The sequence below is a fragment of the Henckelia pumila genome, unplaced genomic scaffold, assembly GCF_033568475.1.
Source record: "Henckelia pumila isolate YLH828 unplaced genomic scaffold, ASM3356847v2 CTG_477:::fragment_1, whole genome shotgun sequence".
Taxonomy (NCBI): domain Eukaryota; kingdom Viridiplantae; phylum Streptophyta; class Magnoliopsida; order Lamiales; family Gesneriaceae; genus Henckelia; species Henckelia pumila.
The window spans coordinates 814,039-841,533 of NW_027331840.1; the positions used below are offsets into that span (position 1 = coordinate 814,039).

Here is a 27,495-nt window from a genome sequence, read left to right on the forward strand (position 1 = left end):
CACGAATGTGGGCACCGGAGGATGAAGATGTGGAATTTGACATGTTTAAGGGACAAGGAAACTTTAAGGTAAGATAGACAGAAAACTTACAGAAGAAAGCAAGCTTGACACGCGGAGTCGCCGGAGACGGAGAAGCTTAGAAGCAGGGAAGGAATACGTGAACAGTGAAAGTAAAGAAAAAATGAAGAAATGGGTTTCAGTATTTATAGGTGAAGAGCTTTAATTCTAACCGTAGATGAAAAGACGATCGAAGGGTAAGGGTGAACTTGGGAAGTTGAACCGAGCAGCATAATGATGACGCAGGAAGTCGAAAGGACAAGTAACGTCCTCTGACACCTGCCCGTCTTTTCAAGTTCTAGGGCTAACGTCATCCCTATAGCTTTTGGACATTCATGGGGAATACCCTGGGAGGACCGGGGCAGTGGGACCTTAAACAACCAGGGGCAGGGCTGTAAGTCAGGACAGCGAATACGACTCTAGCCTAACTATTTTTGGGATGAGTAGTGATGCCCTGGTAAGCCAAGGGGGCAGGGACATAAAGGGTCAGGAATGACAGGGTTGTATTAAAGCAAGGATGACAAGGCTGTAAGTCAGGACAGCGAGTAAGACTCTAGCCCGACTATTTTTGGGGATGAGTAGTGATACCCCGGGAAGGCCGTGGTAGCAGGGCCATGAATGGCCAGGAGTGGCAGGGCCGTATTAAGGCAGGCCATGTTCCTCAGGAGCCCGGGATACTAGGTCTGCAGGACTTAGATAAGGCCCGGGTTTCAGGGACATGATCCCCACGATTACCATAAACCCGAGCATTCCGGGTTCATCGTGTGTGACAGGCAAACGTGGGCAACTACTGCACCCACGATCCAGATCGTGGCCACTACCCAGGAATTGCGGAGTGACACTCTCACTCCAAGGTCTATAAATACCTTGTCACAGGTATTTGTAGAGGTATGTTCATCTAAATTGCCAGAACAATATATTCATTTTCTCTAAAGCCCACTTTATTTCTAAGTCTAACTTAAGCATCGGAGTGGCCCCGCCAGAACCCTTCCGGCGTCCCCACTAACGTGCTTTTTTTTATTCCTTTCCTTGGTGTGCAGATCATCTCGACTAAGGAAGGACAACTCATATATTACCTCTACTAGCCCGGTCACTCAAGTCAGGCCCACTTCACTACTATGACATCCCGGGCCCTGGTTTTATTAGAACATCATCAATCATGATGCCACACCAAGAGGGAAACTTGAATTTTAGTTTGTGTTAATGTAAATTCCACTCTCTCTCTCTCTCTCATGCCACATTCTTCACATTCCATCATTCCTCACTGTTCGATTTATTGTGATTTTCATTTTATACTTGCTTTTTGTTTCTGGATGATGCCTTGCATCCACATTTTACATTCTGCATACCTTTATATATATGTTTATGAGCCACCGCGTTACATGATTCAATCAATATGATCATGTAGCGACCCATCCCGGATCCACTACCTAACAGAGTTAAAAGCATAATTAAGCATGCATTAAATAAATCGCTGCGGAAGTCTTAAATATAAACAGACCGGCGGAATACAACCGGCTAAACAAGCTCGATTAAACAACCCAATCGAATTTAAATAAAAACCTACAGCTAATCCTGTTGTCTTCAAGGTCACGGGCTACTCCAGGCTCCTGATACTCAAACCTGCACCTCCACCTGCCCCGTCGAATAGGGTGTCCAAATATACAAAAAAGACTGTACGTGAGCTCTAAGCTCAATACGAAAGCACGGATAAACATACAAATATGATGCATGCAAATGACAGGGTATCCATATCTGGGATAACTGTATACAAACTGCTCAGACTGGCGTCTGGGATATAAGTTCGTCACATCGGGGTATCTAACCACTGTGTGCGACCACTCATTCCCGAATAACGGACGCGGACCACGGAGTCCTCCAGATATCAGTACCTAAGGGTACTCGATATCAAAACGTCCAACAGGGCTGAGTAACCCTAACTGGCTCATCTCAAAAGATATACTGATGTACAGGCACAAGATGATATGCACATGCCGCATAACAATAATAACATGCAAACACATAAATGCAACATATAAGCATGCATATCCGCTGGCAATCTCAGTCAGTACTTACGTACCTTTCTAAGGCAGTCCTAGTAGTCCCACTCTAGGTTCCAAGCCTATTAACAAGTCTACAATGAAAATATTCATGCATCAATCAATAAGCTCTAAAAGCCTTAACTAAGCTATTGCATACTCCTAAATAATTTAAGGAGACCATAGCTATACATGCGTCCGTCGTCAGCCCACTGATGGTGACTATCCCGCAACTAGGGGCACACCCTTGCTGCAGCTCCACAGCCTCGAGCACTGCTCCGCTAAACGAGTACTGCTCAGCTACTATGTCAAACACTGTCTGACTATACTACAAATAATATTCTACTCCAACTCTAAAATAAGAGTACCCAAAGCCCTAAAATAGAGCCACGTGGGCGAAGGAGAGAATTCAGAATTGGCAAGAAATGAGGAGCTCGGACCTCATATTTATAGCCAACGATCGGAAGCTCCGTTCCTGATCGGAAGCTCCGAACGTGTAGATCGGAAGATCCGTTCCTCCGATCGGAAGCTCCGTTTGATACGTGTAAATTCGGTCCACATGCAACCACACACCTGTCACCGACAACCATCGGAAGCTCCGATCCTGATCGGACGTTCCGATCTCCCTGCTTCCGATGTGGTTCCGAACTTACCAAGATCGGAGGCTCCGATCCTGGATCGGTGGTTCCGATCCCACTCGAGTCATGAAACCCTCTAAGCCATTTTCGAGTGTCCTGGATCCATTTCTGGACTCCGTTAATCCTTCTGGAATATCCTTAATCATGGTTTACTTAATCTCGATATGATTATACGATTAATTACTCATTAATCACTAGTTTTGGATACGGGTCACTACATTCCCACCATCTTAAAAGGATTTCGTCCTCGAAATCTAAGGTAAACCTCGGAATATAGTAAAAACCACTTGTTCAATTCATCAATAGTTCCGATTCCAAATATTGGGTTTAATAACCTTCTACAGACCCAATCTTGGATAAAATAGTGTAACACTACTGACTACCGTCAGTTATCCATCGATAACCTCAACAACACGGCACCTTCGGTCCAAATTGTCAATTGAATCAGTCACACTGCCTACAAATCTTAGCGATGACACCCTTGCTAAGATCGTAACTAATCAGCAGCTATGTCTAGACATGTACGAACTCCATCGCAGCCCAACTAGAGAACAAGATACAACACATTGTATCTCACTGGTCTATCGGTAACATCGTATCCCTTGATGTTATCGAAAAGCTCTAAACAAACGATCTAGATTCAAATCTCGATCAAATCCTAGATGTCCTTTTTCCAAAACAGTACCTTATGCGAAATAGAATGACAACTACCTGCCACCCGCTCGCAGAGCAATCGCACCACTTCACACGACTCTAACCATCAGAAATCATCAGACTGATTGAAATAAACCTTGATCCGAATCTCGCTATCGTAGATAGCATCTACTCGATTACATTAGTCATCCTGCCATGGATAACAACAAAATCCTGACAATTCCTGGCATCATAGTACGTACTTTCAGTACTCACCCTGCCATTGACCAACAAATGTTCCCAAAGAACAACAACTAGCAAACAAAGATTACTAACCCCAATTGTGATAAGATCCTTATACACAATTTCTTGTCCAAAAGCATTCTTCGAGGTCGTCGTCTCGAAATTCACTAACATCATGTTGAAACTTCCAGATGGACCAACACCATACTCGGCAGTAGTATCCTATATCAGATGTTTACTTCTATCTCGGAACTAGAGATAGTATTGACGAAAACGATTCTGGTTAATCCTGTTCCAGATAACCAAACCTTGGCTCCCTAACGAGGATAACCAAACTGATTCACCAAGCGCGGAATCCTTTCTTTTTTTTTCTGCAGCCTGAGCATTTTCTGCCCAGGTCTTCCGCGCGCGGGCGAGGCCTTCGATGGGCCTCTGAATTGTTTTCCCACGTGCGCGCGAGCTTGGTACCTTGCGCGGACGCGAGCCTTTGGTTGGTCTCGGGTGATGAAGCCCGCGCGAGCTTGGTGCCTTGCGCGGGCGCGCGGCGTTTAAAAAAAAACTTTTGAATTGTTTTGCTCCTGGATTCTTGTTCGCTTAATTGTTGTTTAATCCGAGATTAGTTGTTTAGAACCGAGGTCTCACACTTGGGCCTGGCTCCCCTGTGCCCGGCGCTCTTCAGCAAGTTGAAGGACCCTTGCTTTCCGGGCCGCTTCCGCAGCCTTATTGTCATCTTTTTCCTGAGCAGCCGCCTTCTCGGCCTCACGTTTTGAGCGAAGGCCTGCTTCATTAGTCGGGGTTTCTTCTTCTTCGGGGCTGACTCAGCTGTGCAAAATATCAAGAAAAATAAGTGATATATTAGATACAGTATGGAAAGAAAACAAGTACACAATAACAGTAAAGCATACCAGAGATCGGGGCCTGGTCATCATACTCATCAATAATCCAGTCCACTGGATCAGTTACCCGAGCACCTAACCCGTAATCATTCAAACTTTTCTCCTCCAAGAGAGGGGCTGGAGGAAATTTTTGGTTTTCCACTAGCTCTTGAGATCGGAGATAGGGTTCTTCCACTTTGTAATTCTTAGGGAGTTCGGGTTGAGGAGGAAGGGTAGTTAAGAAGTTGGTGGGTCTGGTCCGGTTGCTAGGTAGTTGAATGTAAAAGAATCTCTCTTTCCATCCTTTCCAAGAGGAGGGGGTATCATCCAAGAACCGGGCATTTTGTCGGGCATTCAAGGAGAAGGCCATCTCAGTGAAGCGACACGAATAATAATAATGAAAAACAAGAGGGGTGATGGCCAAAGTATTTGCTTTGAAAAGGACGTAAGTGGCGGCCATCATACGGAAGGCATTGGGATGAAACTGGTTCAGAGGAACCTTGTAAAAAGCAGCAATTTTATAATAGAAAGGATGAACAGGGAAACGAAGCCCATTCCTGAGCTGTTCCCTAAAGAAGGTATAGAACCCCTCGGGTGGCTGGTTAGCCCGACCCAGAGGCCCAGGGATGATGATAGAATACGCCGGAGGGATGTTACCCATAAATCAAAGATCTTCTATGGATTCCGGGCGTAGGGTACTGGTAAAGTGGGAGAACCAGGGACCTTCGGGGTTTTGTTTGGGCACAGGAAGGAGAGGCCCAGAGTCGGAGATTTTAGCCTTACCCTTGTCCTTATAAGGCCCAATTTTAGCCTTCTTCGGACGAGATGAGGAGGGGGCTAGTATGGCTTGGACATTGGAGGTAGCAGGAGGGGGCGAATCGTGGTGTAAGGCCTCGGATTCTATATCAGAGGAGCCACGAATGTGGGCACCGAAGGATGAAGATGTGGAATTTGACATGTTTAAGGGACAAGGAAACTTTAAGGTAAGATAGACAGAAAACTTACAGAAGAAAGCAAGCGTGACACGCGGAGTCGCCGGAGACGGAGAAGCTTAGAAGCAGGGAAGGAATACGTGAACAGTAAAAGTAAAGAAAAAAATGAAGAAATGGGTTTCAGTATTTATAGGTGAAGAGCTTTAATTCTGACCATAGATGAAAAGACGATCGAAGGGTAAGGGTGAACTTGGGAAGTTGAACCGAGCAGCATAATGACGACGCGGGAAGTCGAAAGGACAAGTAACGTCCTCTGACACCTGCCCGTCTTTTCAAGTTCTAGGGCTAACGTCATCCCTATAGCTTTTGGACATTCATGGGGAATACCCTGGGAGGACCGGGGCAGTGGGACCTTAAACAACCAGGGGCAGGGCTGTAAGTCAGGACAGCGAATACGACTCTAGCCTAACTATTTTTGGGATGAGTAGTGATGCCCTGGTAAGCCAAGGGGGCAGGGACATAAAGGGACAGGAATGACAGGGTTGTATTAAAGCAAGGATGACAAGGCTGTAAGTCAGGACAGCGAGTAAGACTCTAGCCCGACTATTTTTGGGGATGAGTAGTGATACCCCGGGAAGGCCGTGGTAGCAGGGCCATGAATGGCCAGGAGTGGCAGGGCCGTATTAAGGCAGGCCATGTTCCTCAGGAGCCCGGGATACCAGGTCTGCAGGACTTAGATAAGGCCCGGGTTTCAGGGACATGATCCCCACGATCACCATAAACCCGAGCATTCCGGGTTCATCGTGTGTGACAGGCAAACGTGGGCAACTACTGCACCCACGATCCAGATCGTGGCCACTACCCAGGAATTGCGGAGTGACACTCTCACTCCAAGGTCTATAAATACCTTGTCACAGGTATTTGTAGAGGTATGTTCATCTAAATTGCCAGAACAATATATTCATTTTCTCTAAAGCCCACTCTATTTCTAAGTCTAACTTAAGCATCGGAGTGGCCCCGCCAGAACCCTTCCGGCGTCCCCACTAACGTGCTTTTTTTTATTCCTTTCCTTGGTGTGCAGATCATCTCGACTAAGGAAGGACAACTCATATATTACCTCTACTAGCCCGGTCACTCAAGTCAGGCCCACTTCACTACTATGACATCCCGGGCCCTGGTTTTATTAGAACATCATCAATCATGATGCCACACCAAGAGGGAAACTTGAATTTTAGTTTGTGTTAATGTAAATTCCACTCTCTCTCTCTCTCTCTCATGCCACATTCTTCACATTCCATCATTCCTCACTGTTCGATTTATTGTGAATTTCATTTTATACTTGCTTTTTGTTTCTGGATGATGCCTTGCATCCACATTTTACATTCTGCATACCTTTATATATATGTTTATGAGCCACCGCGTTACATGATTCAATCAATATGATCATGTAGCGACCCATCCCGGATCCACTACCTAAAAGAGTTAAGAGCATAATTAAGCATGCATTAAATAAATCGCTGCGGAAGTCTTAAATATAAACAGACCGGCGGAATACAACCGGCTAAACAAGCTCGATTAAACAACCCAATCGAATTTAAATAAAAACCTACAGCTAATCCTGCTGTCTTCAAGGTCACGGGCTACTCCAGGCTCCTGATGCTCAAACCTGCACCTCCACCTGCCCCGTCGAATAGGGTGTCCAAATATACAGAAAAGACTGGACGTGAGCTCTAAGCTCAATACGAAAGCACGGATAAACATACAAATATGATGCATGCAAATGACAAGGTATCCATATCTGGGATAACTGTATACAAACTGCTCAGACTGGCGTCTGGGATATAAGTTCGTCACATCGGGGTATCTAACCACTGTGTGCGACCACTCATTCCCGAATAATGGACGCGGACTACGGAGTCCTCCAGATATCAGTACCTAAGGGTACTCGATATCAAAACGTCCAACAGGGCTGAGTAACCCTAACTGGCTCATCTCAAAAGATATACTGATGTACAGGCACAAGATGATATGCACATGCCGCATAACAATAATAACATGCAAACACATAAATGCAACATATAAGCATGCATATCCGCTGGCAATCTCAATCAGTACTTACGTACCTTTCTAAGGCAGTCCTAGTAGTCCCACTCTAGGTTCCAAGCCTATCAACAAGTCTACAATGAAAATATTCATGCATCAATCAATAAGCTCTAAAAGCCTTAACTAAGCTATTGCATACTCCTAAATAATTTAAGGAGACCATAGCTATACATGCGTCCGTCGTCAGCCCACTGATGGCGACTATCCCGCAACTAGGGGCACACCCTTGCTGCAGCTCCACAGCCTCGAGCACTGCTCCGCTAAACGAGTACTGCTCAGCTACTATGTCAAACACTGTCTGACTATACTACAAATAATATTCTACTCCAACTCTAAAATAAGAGTACCCAAAGCCCTAAAATAGAGCCACGTGGGCGAAGGAGGGAATTCGGAATTGGCAAGAAATGAGGAGCTCGGACCTCATATTTATAGCCAACGATCGGAAGCTTCGTTCCTGATCGGAAGCTCCGAACGTGTAGATCGGAAGATCCGTTCCTCCGATCGGAAGCTCCGTTTGATACGTGTAAATTCGGTCCACATGCAACCACACACCTGTCACCGACAACCATCGGAAGCTCCGATCCTGATCGGACGTTCCGATCTCCCTGCTTCCGATGTGGTTCCGAACTTACCAAGATCGGAGGCTCCGATCCTGGATCGGTGGTTCCGATCCCACTCGAGTCATGAAACCCTCTAAACCATTTTCGAGTGTCCTGGATCCATTTCTGGATTCCGTTAATCCTTCTGGAATTTCCTTAATCATGGTTTACTTAATCTTGATATGATTATACGATTAATTACTCATTAATCACTAGTTTTGGATACGGGTCACTACATTCCCACCACCTTAAAAGGATTTCGTCCTCGAAATCTAAGGTAAACCTCGGAATATAGTAAAAACCACTTGTTCAATTCATCAATAGTTCCGATTCCAAATATTGGGTTGAATAACCTTCTACAGACCCAATCTTGGATAAAATAGTGTAACACTACTGACTACCGTCAGTTATCCATCGATAACCTCAACAACACGGCACCTTCGGTCCAAATTGTCAATTGAATCAGTCACACTACCTACAAATCTTAGCGATGACACCCTTGCTAAGATCGTAACTAATCAGCAGCTATGTCTAGACATGTACGAACTCCATCGCAGCCCAACTAGAGAACAAGATACAACACATTGTATCTCACTGGTCTATCGGTAACATCGTATCCCTTGATGTTATCGAAAAGCTCTAAACAAACGATCTAGATTCAACTCTCGGTCAAATCCTAGATGTCCTTTTTCCAAAACAGTACCTTATGCGAAATAGAATGACAACTACCTTCCACCCGCTCGCAGAGCAATCGCACCACTTCACACGACTCTAACCATCAGAAATCCTCAGACTGATTGCAATAAACCTTGATCCGAATCTCGCTATCGTAGATAGCATCTACTCTTTTACATTAGTCATCCTGCCATGGATAACACCAAAATCCTGACAATTCCTGGCGTCATAGTACGTACTTTCAGTACTCACCCTGCCATTGACCAACGAATGTTTCCAAAGAACAACAACTAGCAAACAAAGATTACTAACCCCAATTGTGATAAGATCCTTATACACAATTTCTTGTCCAAAAGCATTCTTCGAGGTCGTCGTCTCGAAATTCACTAACATCATGTTGAAACTCCCAGATGGACCAACACCATACTCAGCAGTAGTATCCTATATCAGATGTTTACTTCTATCTCGGAACTAGATATATTATTGACGAAAACGATTCTGGTTAATCCTGTTCCAGATAACCAAACCTTGGCTCCCTAACGAGGATAACCAAACTGATTCACCAAGCGCGGAATCCTTTCTTTTTTTTTCTGCAGCCTGAGCATTTTCTGCCCAGGTCTTCCGCGCGCGGGCGAGGCCTTCGATGGGCCTCTGAATTGTTTGCCCGCGCTCGCGCGAGCTTGGTACCTTGCGCGGACGCGAGCCTTTCGTTGGTCTCGGGTGATGAAGCCTGCGCAAGCTTGGTGCCTCGCGCGGGCGCGCGGTGTTTAAAAAAAAACTTTTGAATTGGTTTGCTCCTGGATTCTTGTTCGCTTAATTGTTGTTTAATCCGAGATTAGTTGTTTAGAACCGAGGTCTCACACTTGGGCCTGGCTCCCCTGTGCCCGGCGCTCTTCAGCAAGTTGAAGGACCCTTGCTTTCCGGGCCGCTTCCGCAGCCTTATTGTCATCTTTTTCCTGAGCAGCCGCCTTCTCGGCCTCACGTTTTTGAGCGAAGGCATGCTTCATTAGTCGGGGTTTCTTCTTCTTCGGGGCTGACTCAGCTGTGCAAAATATCAAGGAAAATAAGTGATATATTAGATACAGTATGGAAATAAAACAAGTACACAATAACAGTAAAGCATACCAGAGACCGGGGCCTGGTCATCATACTCATCAATAATCCGGTCCACCGGATCAGTTACCCGGGCACCTAACCCGTAATCATTCAAACTTTTCTCCTCCAAGAGAGGGGCTGAAGGAAATTTTTGGTTTTCCACTAGCTCTTGAGATCGGAGATAGGGTTCTTCCACTTTGTAATTCTTAGGGAGTTCGGGTTGAGGAGGAAGGGTAGTTAAGAAGTTGGTGGGTCTGGTCCGGTTTCTAGGTAGTTGAATGTAAAAGAATCTCTCTGTCCATCCTTTCCAAGAGGAGGGGGTATCATCCAAGAACCGGGATTTTGTCGGGCGTTCAAGGAGAAGGCCATCTCAGTGAAGCGACATGAATAATAATAATGAAAAACAAGAGGGGTGATGGCCAAATTATTTGCTTTGAAAAGGACGTAAGTGGCGGCCATCATACGGAAGGCATTGGGATGAAACTGGTTCAGAGGAACCTTATAAAAAGCAGCAATTTTATAATAGAAAGGATGAACAGGGAAACGAAGCCCATTCCTGAGCTGTTCCCTAAAGAAGGTATAGAACCCCTCGGGTGGCTGGTCAGCCCGACCCAGAGGCCCAGGGATGATGATAGAATACGCCGGAGGGATGTTACCCATAAATCGAAGATCTTCTATGGATTCCGGGCGTAGGGTACTGGTAAAGTGGGAGAACCAAAGACCTTCGGGGTTTTGTTTGGGCACAGGAAGGAGAGGCCCAGAGTCGGAGATTTTAGCCTTACCCTTGTCCTTATAAGGCCCGATTTTAGCCTTCTTCGGACGAGATGAGGAGGGGGCTAGTATGGCTTGGACATTGGAGGTAGCAGGAGGGGGCGAATCGTGGCGTAAGGCCTCGGATTCTATATCAGAGGAGCCACGAATGTGGGCACCGGAGGATGAAGATGTGGAATTTGACATGTTTAAGGGACAAGGAAACTTTAAGGTAAGATAGACAGAAAACTTACAGAAGAAAGCAAGCTTGACACGCGGAGTCGCCGGAGACGGAGAAGCTTAGAAGCAGGGAAGGAATACGTGAACAGTGAAAGTAAAGAAAAAATAAAGAAAGGGGTTTCAGTATTTATAGGTGAGGAGCTTTAATTCTGACCGTAGATGAAAAGACGATCGAAGGGTAAGGGTGAACTTGGGAAGTTGAACCAAGCAGCATAATGATGACGCGGGAAGTCGAAAGGACAAGTAACGTCCTCTGACACCTGCCCGTCTTTTCAAATTCTAGGGCTAACGTCATCCCTATAGCTTTTGGAAATTCATGGGGAATACCCTGGGAGGACCGTGGCAGCGGGACCTTAAACAACCAGGGGCAGGGCTGTAAGTCAGGACAGCGAATACGAATCTAGCCTAACTATTTTTGGGATGAGTAGTGATGCCCTGGTAAGCCAAGGGGGCAGGGACATAAAGGGTCAGGAATGACAGGGTTGTATTAAAGCAAGGATGACAAGGCTGTAAGTCAGGACAGCGAGTAAGACTCTAGCCCGACTATTTTTGGGGATGAGTAGTGATACCCCGGGAAGGCCGTGGTAGCAGGGCCATGAATGGCCAGGAGTGGCAGGGCCGTATTAAGGCAGGCCATGATCCTCAGGAGCCCGGGATACTAGGTCTGCAGGACTTAGATAAGGCCCGGGTTTCAGGGACATGATCCCCACGATTACCATAAACCCGAGCATTCCGGGTTCATCGTGTGTGACAAGCAAACGTGGGCAACTACTGCACCCACGATCCAGATCGTGGCCACTACCCAGGAATTGCGGAGTGACACTCTCACTCCAAGGTCTATAAATACCTTGTCACAGGTATTTGTAGAGGTATGTTCATCTAAATTGCCAGAACAATATATTCCTTTTCTCTAAAGCCCACTCTATTTCTAAGCCTAACTTAAGCATCGGAGTGGCCCCGCCGGAACCCTTCCGGCGCCCCCACTAACGTGCTTTTTTTTATTCCTTTCCTTGGTGTGCAGATCATCTCGACTAAGGAAGGACAACTCATATATTACCTCTACTAGCCCGATCACTCAAGTCAGGCCCACTTCACTACTATGACATCCCGGGCCCTGGTTTCATTAAAATATCATCAATCATGATGCCACACCAAGAGGGAAACTTGAATTTTAGTTTGTGTTAATGTAAATTCCACTCTCTCTCTCTCTCTCATGCCACATTCTTCACATTCCATCATTCCTCACTGTTCGATTTATTGTGAATTTCATTTTATACTTGCTTTTTGTTTCTGGATGATGCCTTGCATCCACATTTTACATTCTGCATACCTTTATATATATGTTTATGAGCCACCGCGTTACATGATTCAATCAATATGATCATGTAGCGACCCATCCCGGATCCACTACCTAACAGAGTTAAGAGCATAATTAAGCATGCATTAAATAAATCGCTGCGGAAGTCTTAAATATAAATAGACCGGCGGAATACAACCGGCTAAACAAGCTCGATTAAACAACCCAATCAAATTTAAATAAAAACCTACAGCTAATCCTGCTGTCTTCAAGGTCACGGGCTACTCCAGGCTCCTGATGCTCAAACCTGCACCTCCACCTGCCCCGTCGAATAGGGTGTCCAAATATACAGAAAAGACTGGACGTGAGATCTAAGCTCAATACGAAAGCACGGATAAACATACAAATATGATGCATGCAAATGACAGGGTATCCATATCTGGGATAACTGTATACAAACTGCTCAGACTGGCGTCTGGGATATAAGTTCGTCACATCGGGGTATCTAACCACTGTATGCGACCACTCATTCCCGAATAACGGACGCGGACCACGGAGTCCTCCAGATATCAGTACCTAAGGGTACTCGATATCAAAACGTCCAACAGGGCTGAGTAACCCTAACTGGCTCATCTCAAAAGATATACTGATGTACAGGCACAAGATGATATGCACATGCCGCATAACAATAATAACATGCAAACACATAAATGCAACATATAAGCATGCATATCCGCTGGCAATCTCAATCAGTACTTACGTACCTTTCTAAGGCAGTCCTAGTAGTCTTACTCTAGGTTCCAAGCCTATCAACAAGTCTACAATGAAAATATTCATGCATCAATCAATAAGCTCTAAAAGCCTTAACTAAGCTATTGCATACTCCTAAATAATTTAAGGAGACCATAGCTATACATGCGTCCGTCGTCAGCCCACTGATGGCGACTATCCCGCAACTAGGGGCACACCCTTGCTGCAGCTCCACAGCCTCGAGCACTGCTCCGCTAAACGAGTACTGCTCAGCTACTATGTCAAACACTGTCTGACTATACTACAAATAATATTCTACTCCAACTCTAAAATAAGAGTACCCAAAGCCCTAAAATAGAGCCACGTGGGCGAAGGAGAGAATTCGGAATTGGCAAGAAATGAGGAGCTCGGACCTCATATTTATAGCCAACGATCGGAAGCTCCGTTCCTGATCGGAAGCTCCGAACGTGTAGATCGGAAGATCCGTTCCTCCGATCGAAAGCTCCGTTTGATACGTGTAAATTCGGTCCACATGCAACCACACACCTGTCACCGATAACCATCGGAAGCTCCGATCCTGATCGGACGTTCCGATCTCCCTGCTTCCGATGTGGTTCCGAACTTACCAAGATCGGAGGCTCCGATCCTGGATCGGTGGTTCCGATCCCACTCGAGTCATGAAACCCTCTAAGCCATTTTCGAGTGTCCTGGATCCATTTCTGGATTCCGTTAATCCTTCTGGAATTTTCTTAATCATGGTTTACTTAATCTCGATATGATTATACGATTAATTACTCATTAATCACTAGTTTTGGATACGGGCCACTACATTCCCACCACCTTAAAAGGATTTCGTCCTCGAAATCTAAGGTAAACCTCGGAATATAGTAAAAACCACTTGTTCAATTCATCAATAGTTCCGATTCCAAATATTGGGTTGAATAACCTTCTACAGACCCAATCTTGGATAAAATAGTGTAACACTACTGACTACCGTCAGTTATCCATCGATAACCTCAACAACACGGCACCTTCGGTCCAAATTGTCAATTGAATCAGTCACACTGCCTACAAATCTTAGCGATGACACCCTTGCTAAGATCGTAACTAATCAGCAGCTATGTCTAGACATGTACGAACTCCATCGCAGCCCAACTAGAGAACAAGATACAACACATTGTATCTCACTGGTCTATCGGTAACATCGTATCCCTTGATGTTATCGAAAAGCTCTAAACAAACGATCTAGATTCAACTCTCGGTCAAATCCTAGATGTCCTTATTCCCTCTCCCGAGTGCCGAATAAAATATATCAACTACAATTCAATTCCAATATCCCTATTAAGAATTTACTTGCAGTGATCAATTCAAAACAATGTTCTTTTTAAAAGCTCTATTAAAGTTATAAGCTCTCCCGAGTCAGATAAACAATTAACAGTGTATTTTCCAATGGTCCTATTCAAAATATCCTCTCTCGAGTGCCAGATTTCAAATAAATATTACAAATCAATTATTGATCAGATAATTGAAAAGACAATCAATTCTAGAACAAACAATTAATCTAGAAGAAACTCAATTCAAGAAAATCAATAATTCATTTTACTCCCTGAGGGATCGATATCTGAATTTTTCACTATATTAAAACTTGACACTCGTACGCTTGCGAGGAATTTTCACAACAAGTTTTTGGCGCCGCTGCCGGGGAGTAAATTTTGATTATTTTTTAGTCTTGTTACAAATTAGTCTAGATTTTAATTTAGAGTTTTTTATTTTATTTTAAGTAACTAATTAATTTCCTCCTATTTTTAATTGCAGTTTATGCCGCGAAGAATAAGAAATTAAAATTTAAAAGGCGGTTCGTGGAATTTATTTGGCGAGTAAAAGAGAAAGGGAAGACTTAACACCGGTGAAAGTCGGGGTGACGACTATAAACCAAGCGCTTTTTGGGAGGCAACCCAAATTTTTTGTTTTACTTTATTTTTATTTTTATTTTTTATTTTATTTTTTAAATTATGCTTTAATTTTTATTCTTGTTCATTAGATTAATTTTTGTTTTTGATTTTTAAAATTATTATTGATAATTTTGGAGGCCTGATTTTATAAACCTTTGAATTGTTTCAGGAATTTAGAGCTTATGGCAGAGCTTTGTGCGCGCTCGCTCGTGAATCTCCCGCGCCCGCATTTCCTTTATGCTTCCTTAACTGCTTAATAGCGCTACACCTTGCGCTATCGCACAACCCATCTGCGCTTCATATAGCGCTATCGCGCATCACTTCCAAAGCGCCAACAACGATCCCTCATTAGCGCTAGAGAAAGCGCTATCGCGCAGCCATCTCTTCAACACCTGCTGTCTTCAAGGTCACGGGCTACTCCAGGCTCCTGATGCTCAAACCTGCACCTCCACCTGCCCCATCGAATAGGGTGTCCAAATATACAGAAAAAACTAGACGTGAGCTCTAAACTCAATAAAAAAGCACGGATAAACATACAAATATGATGCATGCAAATGACAGGGTATCCATATCTGGGATAACTGTATACAAACTGCTCAGACTGGCGCCTGGGATATAAGTTCGTCACATCGGGGTAGCTAACCACTGTGTGCGACCACTCATTCCCGAATAACGGACGCGGACCACGGAGTCCTCCAGATATCAGTACCTAAGGGTACTCGATATCAAAACGTCCAACAGGGCTGAGTAACCCTAACTGGCTCATCTCAAAAGATATACTGATGTACATGCACAAGATGATATGCACATGCCGCATAACAATAATAACATGCAAATACATAAATGCAACATATAAACATGCATATCCGCTGGCAATCTCAGTCAGTACTTACGTACCTTTCTAAGGCAGTCCTAGTAGTCCCACTCTAGGTTCCAAGCCTATCAACAAGTCTACAATGAAAATATTCATGCATCAATCAATAAGCTCTAAAAGCCTTAACTAAGCTATTGCATACTCCTAAATAATTTAAGGAGATCATAGCTATACATGCGTCCGTCGTCAGCCCACTAATGGCGACTATCCCGCAACTAGTTGCACACCCCTGCTGCAGCTCCACAGCCTCGAGCACTGCTCCGCTAAACGAGTACTGCTCAGCTACTATGTCAAACACTATCTGACTATACTACAAAAAATATTCTACTCCAACTCTAAAATAAGAGTACCCAAAGCCCTAAAATAGAGCCACGTGGAATAAGGAGAGAATTCGGAATTGGCAAGAAATGAGGAGCTCGGACCTCATATTTATAGCCAACGATCGGAAGCTCCGTTCCTGATCGGAAGCTCCGAACGTGTAGATCGGAAGATCCGTTCCTCCGATCCGAAGCTCCGTTCGATACGTGTCAATTCGGTCCACATGCAACCACACACCTGTCACTGACAACCATCGGAAGCTCCGATCCTGATCGGACGTTCCGATCTCCCTGCTTCCGATGTGGTTCCGAACTTACCAAGATCGGAGGCTCCGATCCTGGATCGGTGGTTTTGATCCCACTCGAGTAACCCTCTAAGCCATTTTCGAGTGTCCTGGATCCATTTTTGGACTCCGTTAATCCTTCTGGAATTTCCTTAATCATGTTTTACTTAATCTCGACATGATTATACGATTAATTACTCATTAATCATTAGTTTTGGATACGGGTCACTACAGATCAACTGTCAGGGGGCACAGCTGAGAAAGCATATCGATGCCACTTTAGGTAGTGGAAACTTGAGAGAAGCTGTAAGGCTACCGCCTGGCGAGGATATAAATGAATGGCTTGCTGTCAACAGTACTCTCTTTCTCCCCCTCTGCATTTGTACAATTACGTGTGTTTGGAATTAGGTGGAAGTATGCTTATTAAGTTGTTCATCTTTTGAATTTACATTATTTTAAGTTTTGGTTTGGATATTAGATAAACATGCAAATCAGTACAAGCGTGTTGATTTATTGAATTCATGGGAAAAAAATAACTAACGAACAAACGTCATGTTGTCTTGTTTAATAGTGAGACTGCGCATGCACCCCTTCAATCTAGTAGAGTCTGCTTATCAGTCAGTCAAGCCAATTCATCTCAGGTCCAGTCGAGCTTAAGATTGTTGTGCCTGAGCTCAATTTTAGTTTACGAGCTCGTGAACTTTTATGAACTCAACCGAAGTTTGACTCTTTTACACCTTTATGTTGATTTGCTTCTCTTATTTGAGCCTTCGATATATCTCATGCTTTATTTGGAAGATCATATTTTTATGAGTTTTAATGGGTATATTTCCATGAACCCTAATTATATTTTGGAAACTAACAGATGCATAGAATGCCTTACTTTTTTCCATTTGTTTGTGCATCCGTTCTCACTCTGAGGATCAGAATTAGTAAGTCTTCTTGATTATTAATTTTTTTACTTTTCAGCTGTGGATTTCTTCAATCAAGTGAACCTTCTTTACGGAACCCTTACAGAGTTCTGCACACCAGAGAACTGCCCTACAATGTCAGCCGGCCCCAAGTATGTCTCAATTATTTTCGTAGGACAAATGTTTCACAGAAACATCTTTCCAGTTAATAATGTCAATGATGCCTCAATGATACCGCCATCTCCATCAGTCCATCTTTCTGAAGAAACTAAGAAATCTTAAGTGTTACCGAGCCACTAACCATAATTGTTTTGCAGATACGAATATAGATGGGCAGACGGCGTACAAATAAAAAAACCTATTGAAGTTTCAGCTCCTAAATATGTTGAGTACTTAATGGATTGGATTGAAACCCAATTGGATGACGAGTCAATATTTCCTCAGAAGCTCGGTAATAATACTTTTTAGCGTCACCTCCTTGAATACACATTGGTCGTGATTCTCTTAATTAGCTTGGGATTTCTGTCCTCTAGTTCTGTGATGCACATCAAACTGACAAAAAAAAATAATGTAGGCACACCTTTCCCTTCAAATTTCAGGGATGTTGTGAAGACCATATTCAAACGCCTGTTTCGTGTATATGCACATATATATCACTCCCATTTTCAGAAGATTGTGAGTCTCAAGGAGGAGGCACATCTAAATACATGTTTCAAGCATTTCATACTATTTACCTGTGTAAGTTCCTTATTCTTGGTATCTCAGTGTTTGACTTATATTTCATCACCACTCAGCTCGAAATCATCAAAACTTTTCTTAACTCAGCTCGAAATCATCAAAACTTTCCTAGTTTATTTTATCCTTACACGTTGCAAACAATGAATCTAGCATCAGATCATTTTTGGGCTTAGAAGCCCGATAGCTGGATATCTCTTGACCATACACGATTATTCTTGATATTCTTGGTTCTTTTGGTAGCATCGCACACATATCCATCCCCTCGTTTCAGAGTTTCAATTTGAAGAAGATTTGCTTTAATTATGCAGGAATTCATGCTGATAGACAAGAAGGAACTTGCTCCACTTCAAGAACTCATAGAATCCATTGTGCCATATTAAAAACATGTTTCTGATTATTCGAACTGACTTTTATTTAGAGATCATGAAATAAGTATTTGGTTGCAACCCCAGTAACGATTTTAGTATTACTGATGTTTCGCAGCTATATTTATATGTATCATGTTCTGTAAGAATCCAGTTGCTTGTGTTCTTATTTTATGTGCTTGACATGCATCAACATCGTCCCATATTAATATGGCATTACCATTTACAGGCCACACACACACACATTGCAAATTTCAGCCTGTAGTTTTTCGTAAGCTGAAACGTAAAAAATATGCACGTTTGTAGTTTCTTTTTATCATGCCAAATTTTATTGTGTAATTTTCTTGTTATAATTTACACTTGTATATTGATAATTTTTGCACTGCCACACAATTTTCTTCTTTACAAAATATATATTATTTAAAATTTAGTTTTTTGGGCTTTTAGTTTTCATCTTTCTTTTGTTCCCTCTAAAAATTTTCGTTTTAAAAAAAATTTTAGCCTATTTTTTGTATATATTTTATTTGTTTTATTTTTGATTTTTTGGACTTTTTTTTTGGCATTTTGTTTCTCTTTTTTTTTTTGGGAGGAAGACTTGTGTTTCAATTTTTACTCATTTTTCACATGTTTGATTATTCCTCTTTTTTTTTGTTCTATTCATTTTTTAAAAAATTTACAACATGGAATGAGTGAGAATATTTAAATATAAAACGTTTGATTTTTTTTCAACTTTTGCATTTCAGTTTTTTTTCTTCTAATTGTTTGGTTATTAAACTTATTTATTTTTGAATTAAAACATATAATTATTTATTTTTATTTCTATATTGATATATTTTATTTATATTATATATTGTAAAAAGATAAATTATAACAAAAAAATTGATCCAAAAAAATTGACAATATAAAAATTAGACTGTATTAAAAAAAGGTAAAAAAAAAAAAGAAAACAAAAGACAAATAAGGAGAAATCAAAATATAATATAAAATAAAAAAATAAAAAAAAAATGGTGATGTGGTGTCGTTTTGAAACCACAGCATTCCCCCGCAATAAAACCATCTGAAGCAAACGGTTTCCCCCCAATATTAGTTCAGAAACTCTGCAAAGCTGGGAAAAAAATAATTCGGAGAGAAGGCGACGCTGAGAATATCTTGATTTGCTTTGGTTCTTGGTGAAGATTGGCCATGGAACCGCTGGGAACAGGAGGAATTGCTAGCTCTTTGTCAAAGCAACAAATAATTTTCCTTATATTGGAGTTCTTAGGTGAAGAGAATTTCGAGGAGTCCGCACGCAAGTAAGTCTTACGACTGCTTTATCCTTTGTTTTTGAATCGATTTGTGCTAATTATTGCTTGATCGCTCAGAGGATAACATGCCCAACTAGATATTGTGTTTTCTGAGATTACATAAATTAACAAATCGATTTGTGCTAATTATTGCTTGATCGCATTAAGAATTCAGAGGATAACATGCCCAACTAGATATTGTGTTTTCTGAGATTACATAAATTAACAAATCGATTTGTGCTAATTATTGCTTGATCGCATTAAGAATTCAGAGGATAACATGCCCAACTAGATATTGTGTTTTCTGAGATTACATAAATTAACAAATCGATTTGTGCTAATTATTGCTTGATCGCATTAAGAATTCAGAGGATAACATGCCCAACTAGATATTGTGTTTTCTGAGATTACATAAATTGGACTCTTGCCTTTTTGAGGAATGTGAGGGAAAAATATAGATTTCTTCACCTTTGTTTGACTGGTTTTATTTTATGCAGGTTGAAAGAAGAATCTGGACTTTCTAAAGTTTTCTTTGATCTAAAAGAGCTTAACCTAGCTGCTTCAAGTTTAAGAAAAATGTTCAAAAGGTACATCTTCAATCAACTTTGAGGTTTCTGTTCCTCTTATTAGCCATTCTTGGTTCTTGTATTTCTTTAATGGTTTTAGCTGCAGCATGAGCTATTGTTCTTTTTCTGAAAACATTATGTCTCAATATCTTGATTTACTTTGGTTCTTGGCGAAGATGGGCCATGGAGCAACCGCGAATAGAAACTGCTTGCTCTGTGTTGAAGCGAGAAATGATTTTCATGATATTGCAGTTTTTGGGTGAGGAAAAGCTGAAGGAATCAGTACACAAGTTAGTCTTACGGCTGCTTTATCTTCTGCTTTTAAATTGATTTGTGCTAATTCTTGCTTGATATGAGGATAATTTGCCTCAACTACATATTGTGTTCTGTGAGATTAAATACATTGTACTCTTGGGTAAACACCCTTGAGGAATATGAGAGTAAAATATGGCCTTCCTTCTTCATCATTGTTTTACTGGTTTTATGTTCTCTCGTGCCAGAGTCTTTGTCTAGGAAAGTCACCTGACCTTAAAATGTTGTAGGTTGGGGCAAGAATCCAAAGTTTTATTTGATATAAATTACTTTGATGAGCAAGTACAAGCTGGTGAATGGGAAGAGGTTAATCGCTATCTAAGTGGATTTTTAAATCTAAATGATAATGATCAATCAAATACAATTTTTGTGGAGATCATGAAGCAGAAATCATTTGAAAAAATCGTCAGGTATGCGTTGTCAGAATGTTTGTTCTCACAAGTTTGAATTTATTCTGTAGCACCTTCCTTATGTAAACTGTTTCTATAGGGAGCAGACAGAGAAATTTTCAAGCTATAGGGATGCAAAGTCACAACGTGAAACTTTGGTTCATAATCTGAGAAGGCCAATAGAGCTTAATCCACTGTTGCGTGACAAGCTCGAATTTCCACCTCTTGAGGCTTCAAGTTTAAGAAAATTGATAGAAAGGTATTTGCCCAACAGTGATGACGATGACGATCGTCATGACTATGACTATGACGATGACGATGACGATGGCGATGGCGATGGCGATGGCCATGGCGATGATGATTACTATGATGACAATGATAACAGCAAAAGTGAGGAAATCGACTATCCAGAAGAAGTTGATGAATATGGAGATGACGAGGATGAACAGAAAATGAAAAGGAGGCTTAAGAGGATGGTTCATCCATCTCAATTGGAAAATGTTCTTGCTAGCTATGATAAATAATTACTTCTAATTCTAATACATTTTTGAAAGGAATTTTTGATAAGGGCCAAAACATGCTCGATTCCCATTTCTTTCAACTGTATCTTTGTTGGCACAGCTGAACTTGTAGTTTGTCCAATCTTCCTTTCTCATGTTCGGTAGATACAATGGTTTGCTTCTTGTGGTTATTTGGATGGTTTAGCTACTCTTCTAAAAGTCTTGTTTTTCAGTCAAATTGTTATTTGGATGGTTATTTGGAAGGTTTAGCTACTGTAACATTGAAAGGCAACGAACTGAAAGTAGCTTCAGAAATTTATATAACCTTTTACATCAGCTTTATTTCTCAATAAAACCAACCTTCCGAGGATAAAGCTGTGAGCTTCTTCTCCATTTTCAACATATGAGGATAAAATAAACAATTTACTGGATAAAAAATAGATTTTGTTAAGTAAGCCAGGAAAGTTTTGATGATTTCGATCTGAGTGGTGATGAAATATAAGTCAAACACTGAGATACAAAAACAAGGAACTTACACAGGTAAATAGAATAGTATGAAATGCTTGAAACCTTGAGACTCACAATCTTCTGAAAATGAGAGTGATATATATGTTCATATACACGAAACAGGCATTTGAATATGGTTTTCACAACATCCCTGAAATTTGAAGGGAATGGTGTGCCTCAATCCAATCCATTAAATACTCAACATATTTAGGAGCTGAAACTTCAATAGGTTTCTTGATTTGTACGCCATCTGCCCATCTATAGTCGTATCTGCAAAACAAGTATGGTTAGTGGCACGGTAACACTAAGGTTTCTAAGTTTCTTCAGAAAGACGGAGATGACAGTATCATTGACATTATTAATCGGAAAGATGTTTCTGTGAAACATTTGTCCTCCGAAAATAATTGAGACATACCTGGGACCGGCTAACATTGTAGGGTAGTTCTCTGGTGTGCAGAACTCTGTCAGCGTTCCGTAAAGAAGGTTCACTTGATTGAAGAAATCCACAGTTAAAAAGTAAAAAATAAATAATCAAGAAGACTTTCTAACTCTGATCCTCAGAGTTAGAACGGATGCACAAAGAAAGGGAAAAAAAGTAAGGCATTCTTTGCATCTGTTAGTTTCCAAAATATAATTAGGGTTCATGGAATTATACCCATTAAAACTCATAAAAATATAAACATCCAAATAAGATACGAGATATATCGAAGGCTCAAATAAGTTAAGCAGGTTAACATAGAGGTGTAAAAGAGTCAACTTTGAGTTCATAAAAGTTCACGAGCTCGTAAACTAAAATTGAGCACAGGCACAACAATCTTAAGCTCGACTGGACCTGAGATTGATTGGCTTGACTGACTGATAAGGAGACTCTACTCAACTTACACGTCTAGATCGAAGGGGTGCATGCGCTGTCTCACTATTAAAAAAGACAACATGACATTTGTTCGTTAGTTAATTTTTTCCCCATGAATCCAATAAATCAGCACACTTGTACTGATTTGCATGTTTATCTAATATCCAAACCAAAACTTACAATAATGTAAATTCAAAAAAAATGAACAACTTAATAAGCATACTTCCACCTAATTCCAAACACACGTAATTGTACACATGCAGAGGGGGAGAAAGAGAGTACTGTTGACGCCAGGTGGTAGCCTTACAGCTTCTCTCAAGTTTCCACTACTCTCCTGCAAAACGAAAATAGTGTTAAACCCACTATAATAAATGTAATAAATATTAGAGGAAACGTCGAAAAAAGCTGTAGAGCACTGACTTCCATTCCAATAATAAACACAACAGAGCAGCGCAGGGGCGCTGGTCCGAGAGTGATGTAATAAAATGTCTTTTTATTATATATATTAATAAATAATATAAGTTCCTATTTTTTTAAATTTTTTAATGCAATCATGAATATTCTAAAATCCGTCGTCAATTGAAGTTTGACCCATAGACAATCGGCTTTGTCTAAGCTCGGGGTCTTTTTTTTTCATTTGAGATAGTCTCGTTTTGAAATGGTACCGTTTTAAATTCTAAAAAAATGGATCGATACTATTCGGACACTACTTGAATGAGATAGCTTAGACAAATCTGATTGATCATTTCTATTGCCATAAAATGCGGGTTGGATTGTGTATTTGTGTTCTTTGTGATATATTAGAACTTTTGTTAGATTATCAAATTATTTTTTCTTCTACATTATGATCGATAAATTTTAAAAAATTTATATGATTTATAATAATTTATTTTAAATTGATTAATTTTAATATTTTTATTATTTATAATAATTTATTTATAGTTAATAAATATTTAAATATGTATATCATTTATAATTATTTCTCTATGATTTTTCCAAAATTCCAACCTTTTAACCTAAAAATATGATTTTTTTATTTTTATTTAAAAAATTAAATTTTACTATTTAATAGAAAATGTCTGAACCCAAATTTGAGTCAAACTGGAATCGAAATCATCTTGAAAATATGAACTCGGACCCGACTAACCACATCAATCCGATTTGATTTTTTTTTTCAAAATAATTAAATAACAATTTAAAACACAATATCAATATAATGTTAAATCTAAAATTTTAATCCAATGCTTATTTAAGTTAACCAATTTTTTTTTCATAAATACTAGTGTATTGGTGTACGCGATGCGTGTTTGTACATAATGAGTTTAATTTTATTAAGAATGTAAATAAGTTTGCTAAAAAATTATATAGTTTAATGAAAATTTTATAAATATGACTAAAAACAAACAACTTTGTGTGTTTGGAATAAAGATATAAACTATGAGAAGTTAGTATTATTATTTTAAAATATTTTTTACGATTTTTTAATGTGTTTGGATTTATATATTAGAGCTTTAAAAAAATTTAATTTAATAAAATTAAAATAATTGTCTTCTAAAACTAACAGTGGAAATTAATATGGGTATTTTTTTTCCTTTTTTTATTTTTATTTTTATACCATCTATATTATTTTTGAAATATTTAATTTTTTAAAAAATAAAAATAAAAAACTCCAAAAATATATATTTATCAGATGGGCCTATGTGAATTAAATCAATGTGGCATATATAACTAAAGCTAATAGGCTAATAGCCCATCTTCTTTCGCTCTTTCTTCCCCGACGATCAAAACATTTCGTATTGCCCATCCTCTCGCGAACCTCTGAACCAACACACAAACCTTAAGCAATTCGGCTTTAAAGCTGGTTACTTTTAGCTTTTGATATTTATGTATTTTGTCTTCTCTTTGCCCTTACATGTATATGCGATCGGCATCTATAAGCTTGGCTGATTCTATGCAGTATGCAGAAACATTTAATTTTTTTGGTAAAGTAATGTTGTGTTCTTAACTTGTTATTGTTAAGGTGCTGACTTTTCTGTCTATTCATATGCAAACATGTAAAAACATGAAGATCAAGGAAGAAGTTAGAAGTGTTAAATACAGCTCTTGTTATATCTTCCTTTTGTACACATAAATTTCAAAATGTTGCAAGCACTTGCCCGAATTAAGGATGTTATAATTAAGAAGTATGAAGGATCATATAGTTTAGAGAATATTGCATCTGACATTGTTGTGCAGCTGGACATTAGAGACACCTTATTAATTGGGACTCACCTTGATCAGTGAACAACTGCTTGGGACAGAGAACTATGGGGTGACTGTGTTAAAACCATGCACTACCTTGTTAAAACCATCCACTGATAATGCCACTGACTTTTTTCAGCAAGCATGCACTACCTTGTTTACCTCCTTAAGTATCATTCACCAAAGCTCTTGTCCGAACACACCTCAATAAAATGGCCTTGTTGAACGTAAACACCGTCGTATCCTTGATATTACTCGTTCTTTACGCCTTCGAGCCTCTCTTTGTTAAATTTGGAAATGAAAAAGAAAGAAGAAGAACAGAGGCGGGAAGCTTTTCTCTATTTTGCCCAAAAATTCTTATATGATGTACAAGTATTTAGGTATTTATATGTACACCTACAAAGAATGAGAAACACGCTTCTATTATATATTCTAGCAACTTCTAACACTCCCCCTCAAGCTTGGAATATATTCAACATTCCAAGCTTGGATAATAAATAATGATGTTGGCTTCTTCCTAAAGCCTTTGTGAACATATCTGTCGGTTGATCATTTGTCGATATATAAGATGTCTTTATGAGCTTGTCTTGTATTTTCTCCCTCACCAAATGGCAGTCTATTTCGATATGCTTTGTTCTTTCGTGGTACAGTGGGTTTGCTGCTATGTACATTGCAGCCTTGTTGTCACAATGAAGTATGGCAGGCAAACTTAACTTCACTCCCATATCCTCCAGTATCCCAACAAGCCAGATAATCTCACATGTAGTTGTGGCCATTGCCCTGTATTCTGCCTCAGCTGAAGACCTGGACACTGTGGATTGTTTCTTTGTCTTCCAAGATAGTAGAGAATCTCCTAGTTTTATACAATAACCAGTCACAGACTTCCTGCTCATTGGACATGCGGCCCAATTTGAATCACAATATGCATTCAATGTAAATGAGCTTTTAGAAGACATTAGAATCCCAAAACCTGGTGCACTTTTCAAATACTTCAGAATTCTAATGGTTGCATCCATATGAGAAGTCTTGGGTTTACTCATAAATTGGCTTAATGCTTGCACAGCAAAACATATATCCGATCGAGTGATAGTCAGATACAACAACCTTCCTATCAATCTTCTATATTCCCCTGGATTTTTCAACAATGTATCATCGGAATTATCTTCCTTATTATAGGCATCAAGCTCTGTTGTGGTTAGTTTAAGATTTTGCTCCATAGGTGTTTCCAATATTTTTGTTCCAGCTAACCCCATATCAGATATTAATTCCAATGCATATTTCCTCTGGTTTAGACAGATTCCTTCCTTGGAACGAGCCACCTCAATTCCCAAAAATTATCTCAAATGCCCCAAGTCTTTAATTAATGGCAACATGCAAATGCTCTTTAAGAGCCAAAATGGAAGCCTCGTGATTTCCAGAAATGACAATATCATCAACATAAACGAGTAATAAGGTGATGAACTCACCATATTTCTTAACAAATAATGAATGGTCATGTTTTGATTGACGAAAACCAGCTGTGACCATAATAGAAGCAAACTTCAAATTCCATTGCCTTGAGGCTTGTTTAAGGCCATAAAGAGATTTGAGTAATCGACAAACCTTGGTGTCTCCTAACTCCCCGTGATTACCAAATCCTTGAGGAATGGCCATGTAAATATCTTCATCAAGATCACCTTGCAAAAAAGCATTGGTGACATCCATTTGATACAAAGGCCAATAAAAAATAGCAGCAATACTCAATAAGCAACGAACAGTCCCGATCTTAGCCACAGGAGAAAAAGTATCATGATAGTCAATCCCCGGAAGTTGAGTGTAGCCTTTGGCAACAAGTCGGGCCTTGAACTTATCAACACTGCCATCCGGATGATATTTAACTTTGTATACCCATTTATTGGCAATCACAGATTTACCAGGAGGAAGGGAAACAATGGTCCAAGTACGATTGGATTCCAATGCTGCAATTTCAAGTTCCATTGCTGATTGCCAACGCGGATCATCCATAGCCTCATGATAACTCCTAGGTTCCTTAATATGGGAGATGGAGGACAGAAAAGCTTGAAAAGATGGAGATAAATGAGAATATGATATGTAATTAGCTAGAAAATGCATCAATGAACTGGAATTTCCAAGTGTAGGACAAGTGTAATCACTAGACCAGACAGGAGGTCTGGAGAGACGAGAAGAACGCATGACCTCCTGAATTGGTTCTAAAGTTGGAGAGACATCACCAAGGGAAATGGAAGGAGATAAAGAAGAACTAGGAACAACATAATCTGGCATAGCAACAGGAGTAAAAATTGGAGAAGTGACTGTTTTGGTGGAAAAAGGAAAAATAGATTCATGAAAGGTAACATCACGAGACACGAAGAACTTGTTAGAATGCAAGTCAAGAACTCGGTAGCCCTTTTGGGTGTTAGAATATCCAAGAAATACACATTGAGATGCCCGAGGAGAAAATTTATGATCTCGAGGGA

The 27,495-nt window shown here is 40.4% G+C and overlaps 2 protein-coding genes across 2 annotated transcripts; both read left to right on the forward strand.

The window, feature by feature from the left end:
* The first annotated feature begins 16,683 nt into the window (after positions 1 to 16,683).
* On the forward strand, positions 16,684 to 18,382 carry LOC140872791 (MOB kinase activator-like 1A). Its single transcript, XM_073275677.1, has 5 exons — positions 16,684 to 16,708; positions 17,323 to 17,416; positions 17,582 to 17,715; positions 17,839 to 18,002; positions 18,311 to 18,382. Exons 2-5 carry the CDS (start codon positions 17,400 to 17,402, stop codon positions 18,380 to 18,382), a joined length of 387 nt encoding a protein of 128 aa, XP_073131778.1. The 5' UTR covers positions 16,684 to 16,708; positions 17,323 to 17,399.
* Positions 18,383 to 19,471: 1,089 nt separating this feature from the next.
* Positions 19,472 to 21,642, forward strand: LOC140872804 (uncharacterized). The gene is made up of 5 exons (XM_073275698.1): positions 19,472 to 19,659; positions 20,148 to 20,237; positions 20,393 to 20,506; positions 20,759 to 20,938; positions 21,018 to 21,642. The coding sequence occupies exons 1-5, from the start codon at positions 19,550 to 19,552 to the stop codon at positions 21,439 to 21,441; spliced, it is 918 nt and encodes a 305-aa protein (XP_073131799.1). The 5' UTR covers positions 19,472 to 19,549; the 3' UTR covers positions 21,442 to 21,642.
* Positions 21,643 to 27,495: the final 5,853 nt, after the last annotated feature.

Bases quoted from the DNA above. Each gene is read 5' to 3' on its own strand.
- LOC140872791 (XM_073275677.1), top strand. The intron at 17,716-17,838 runs GTAATAATACTT...AAAATAATGTAG, and splicing joins AATATTTCCTCAGAAGCTCG to GCACACCTTTCCCTTCAAAT. The intron at 18,003-18,310 runs GTAAGTTCCTTA...TTAATTATGCAG, and splicing joins ATTTCATACTATTTACCTGT to GAATTCATGCTGATAGACAA.
- LOC140872804 (XM_073275698.1), top strand. From the start codon at position 19,550: ATGGAACCGCTGGGAACAGGAGGAATTGCTAGCTCTTTGTCAAAGCAA. The intron at 19,660-20,147 runs GTAAGTCTTACG...TATTTTATGCAG, and splicing joins TTCGAGGAGTCCGCACGCAA to GTTGAAAGAAGAATCTGGAC. The intron at 20,939-21,017 runs GTATGCGTTGTC...CTGTTTCTATAG, and splicing joins TCATTTGAAAAAATCGTCAG to GGAGCAGACAGAGAAATTTT.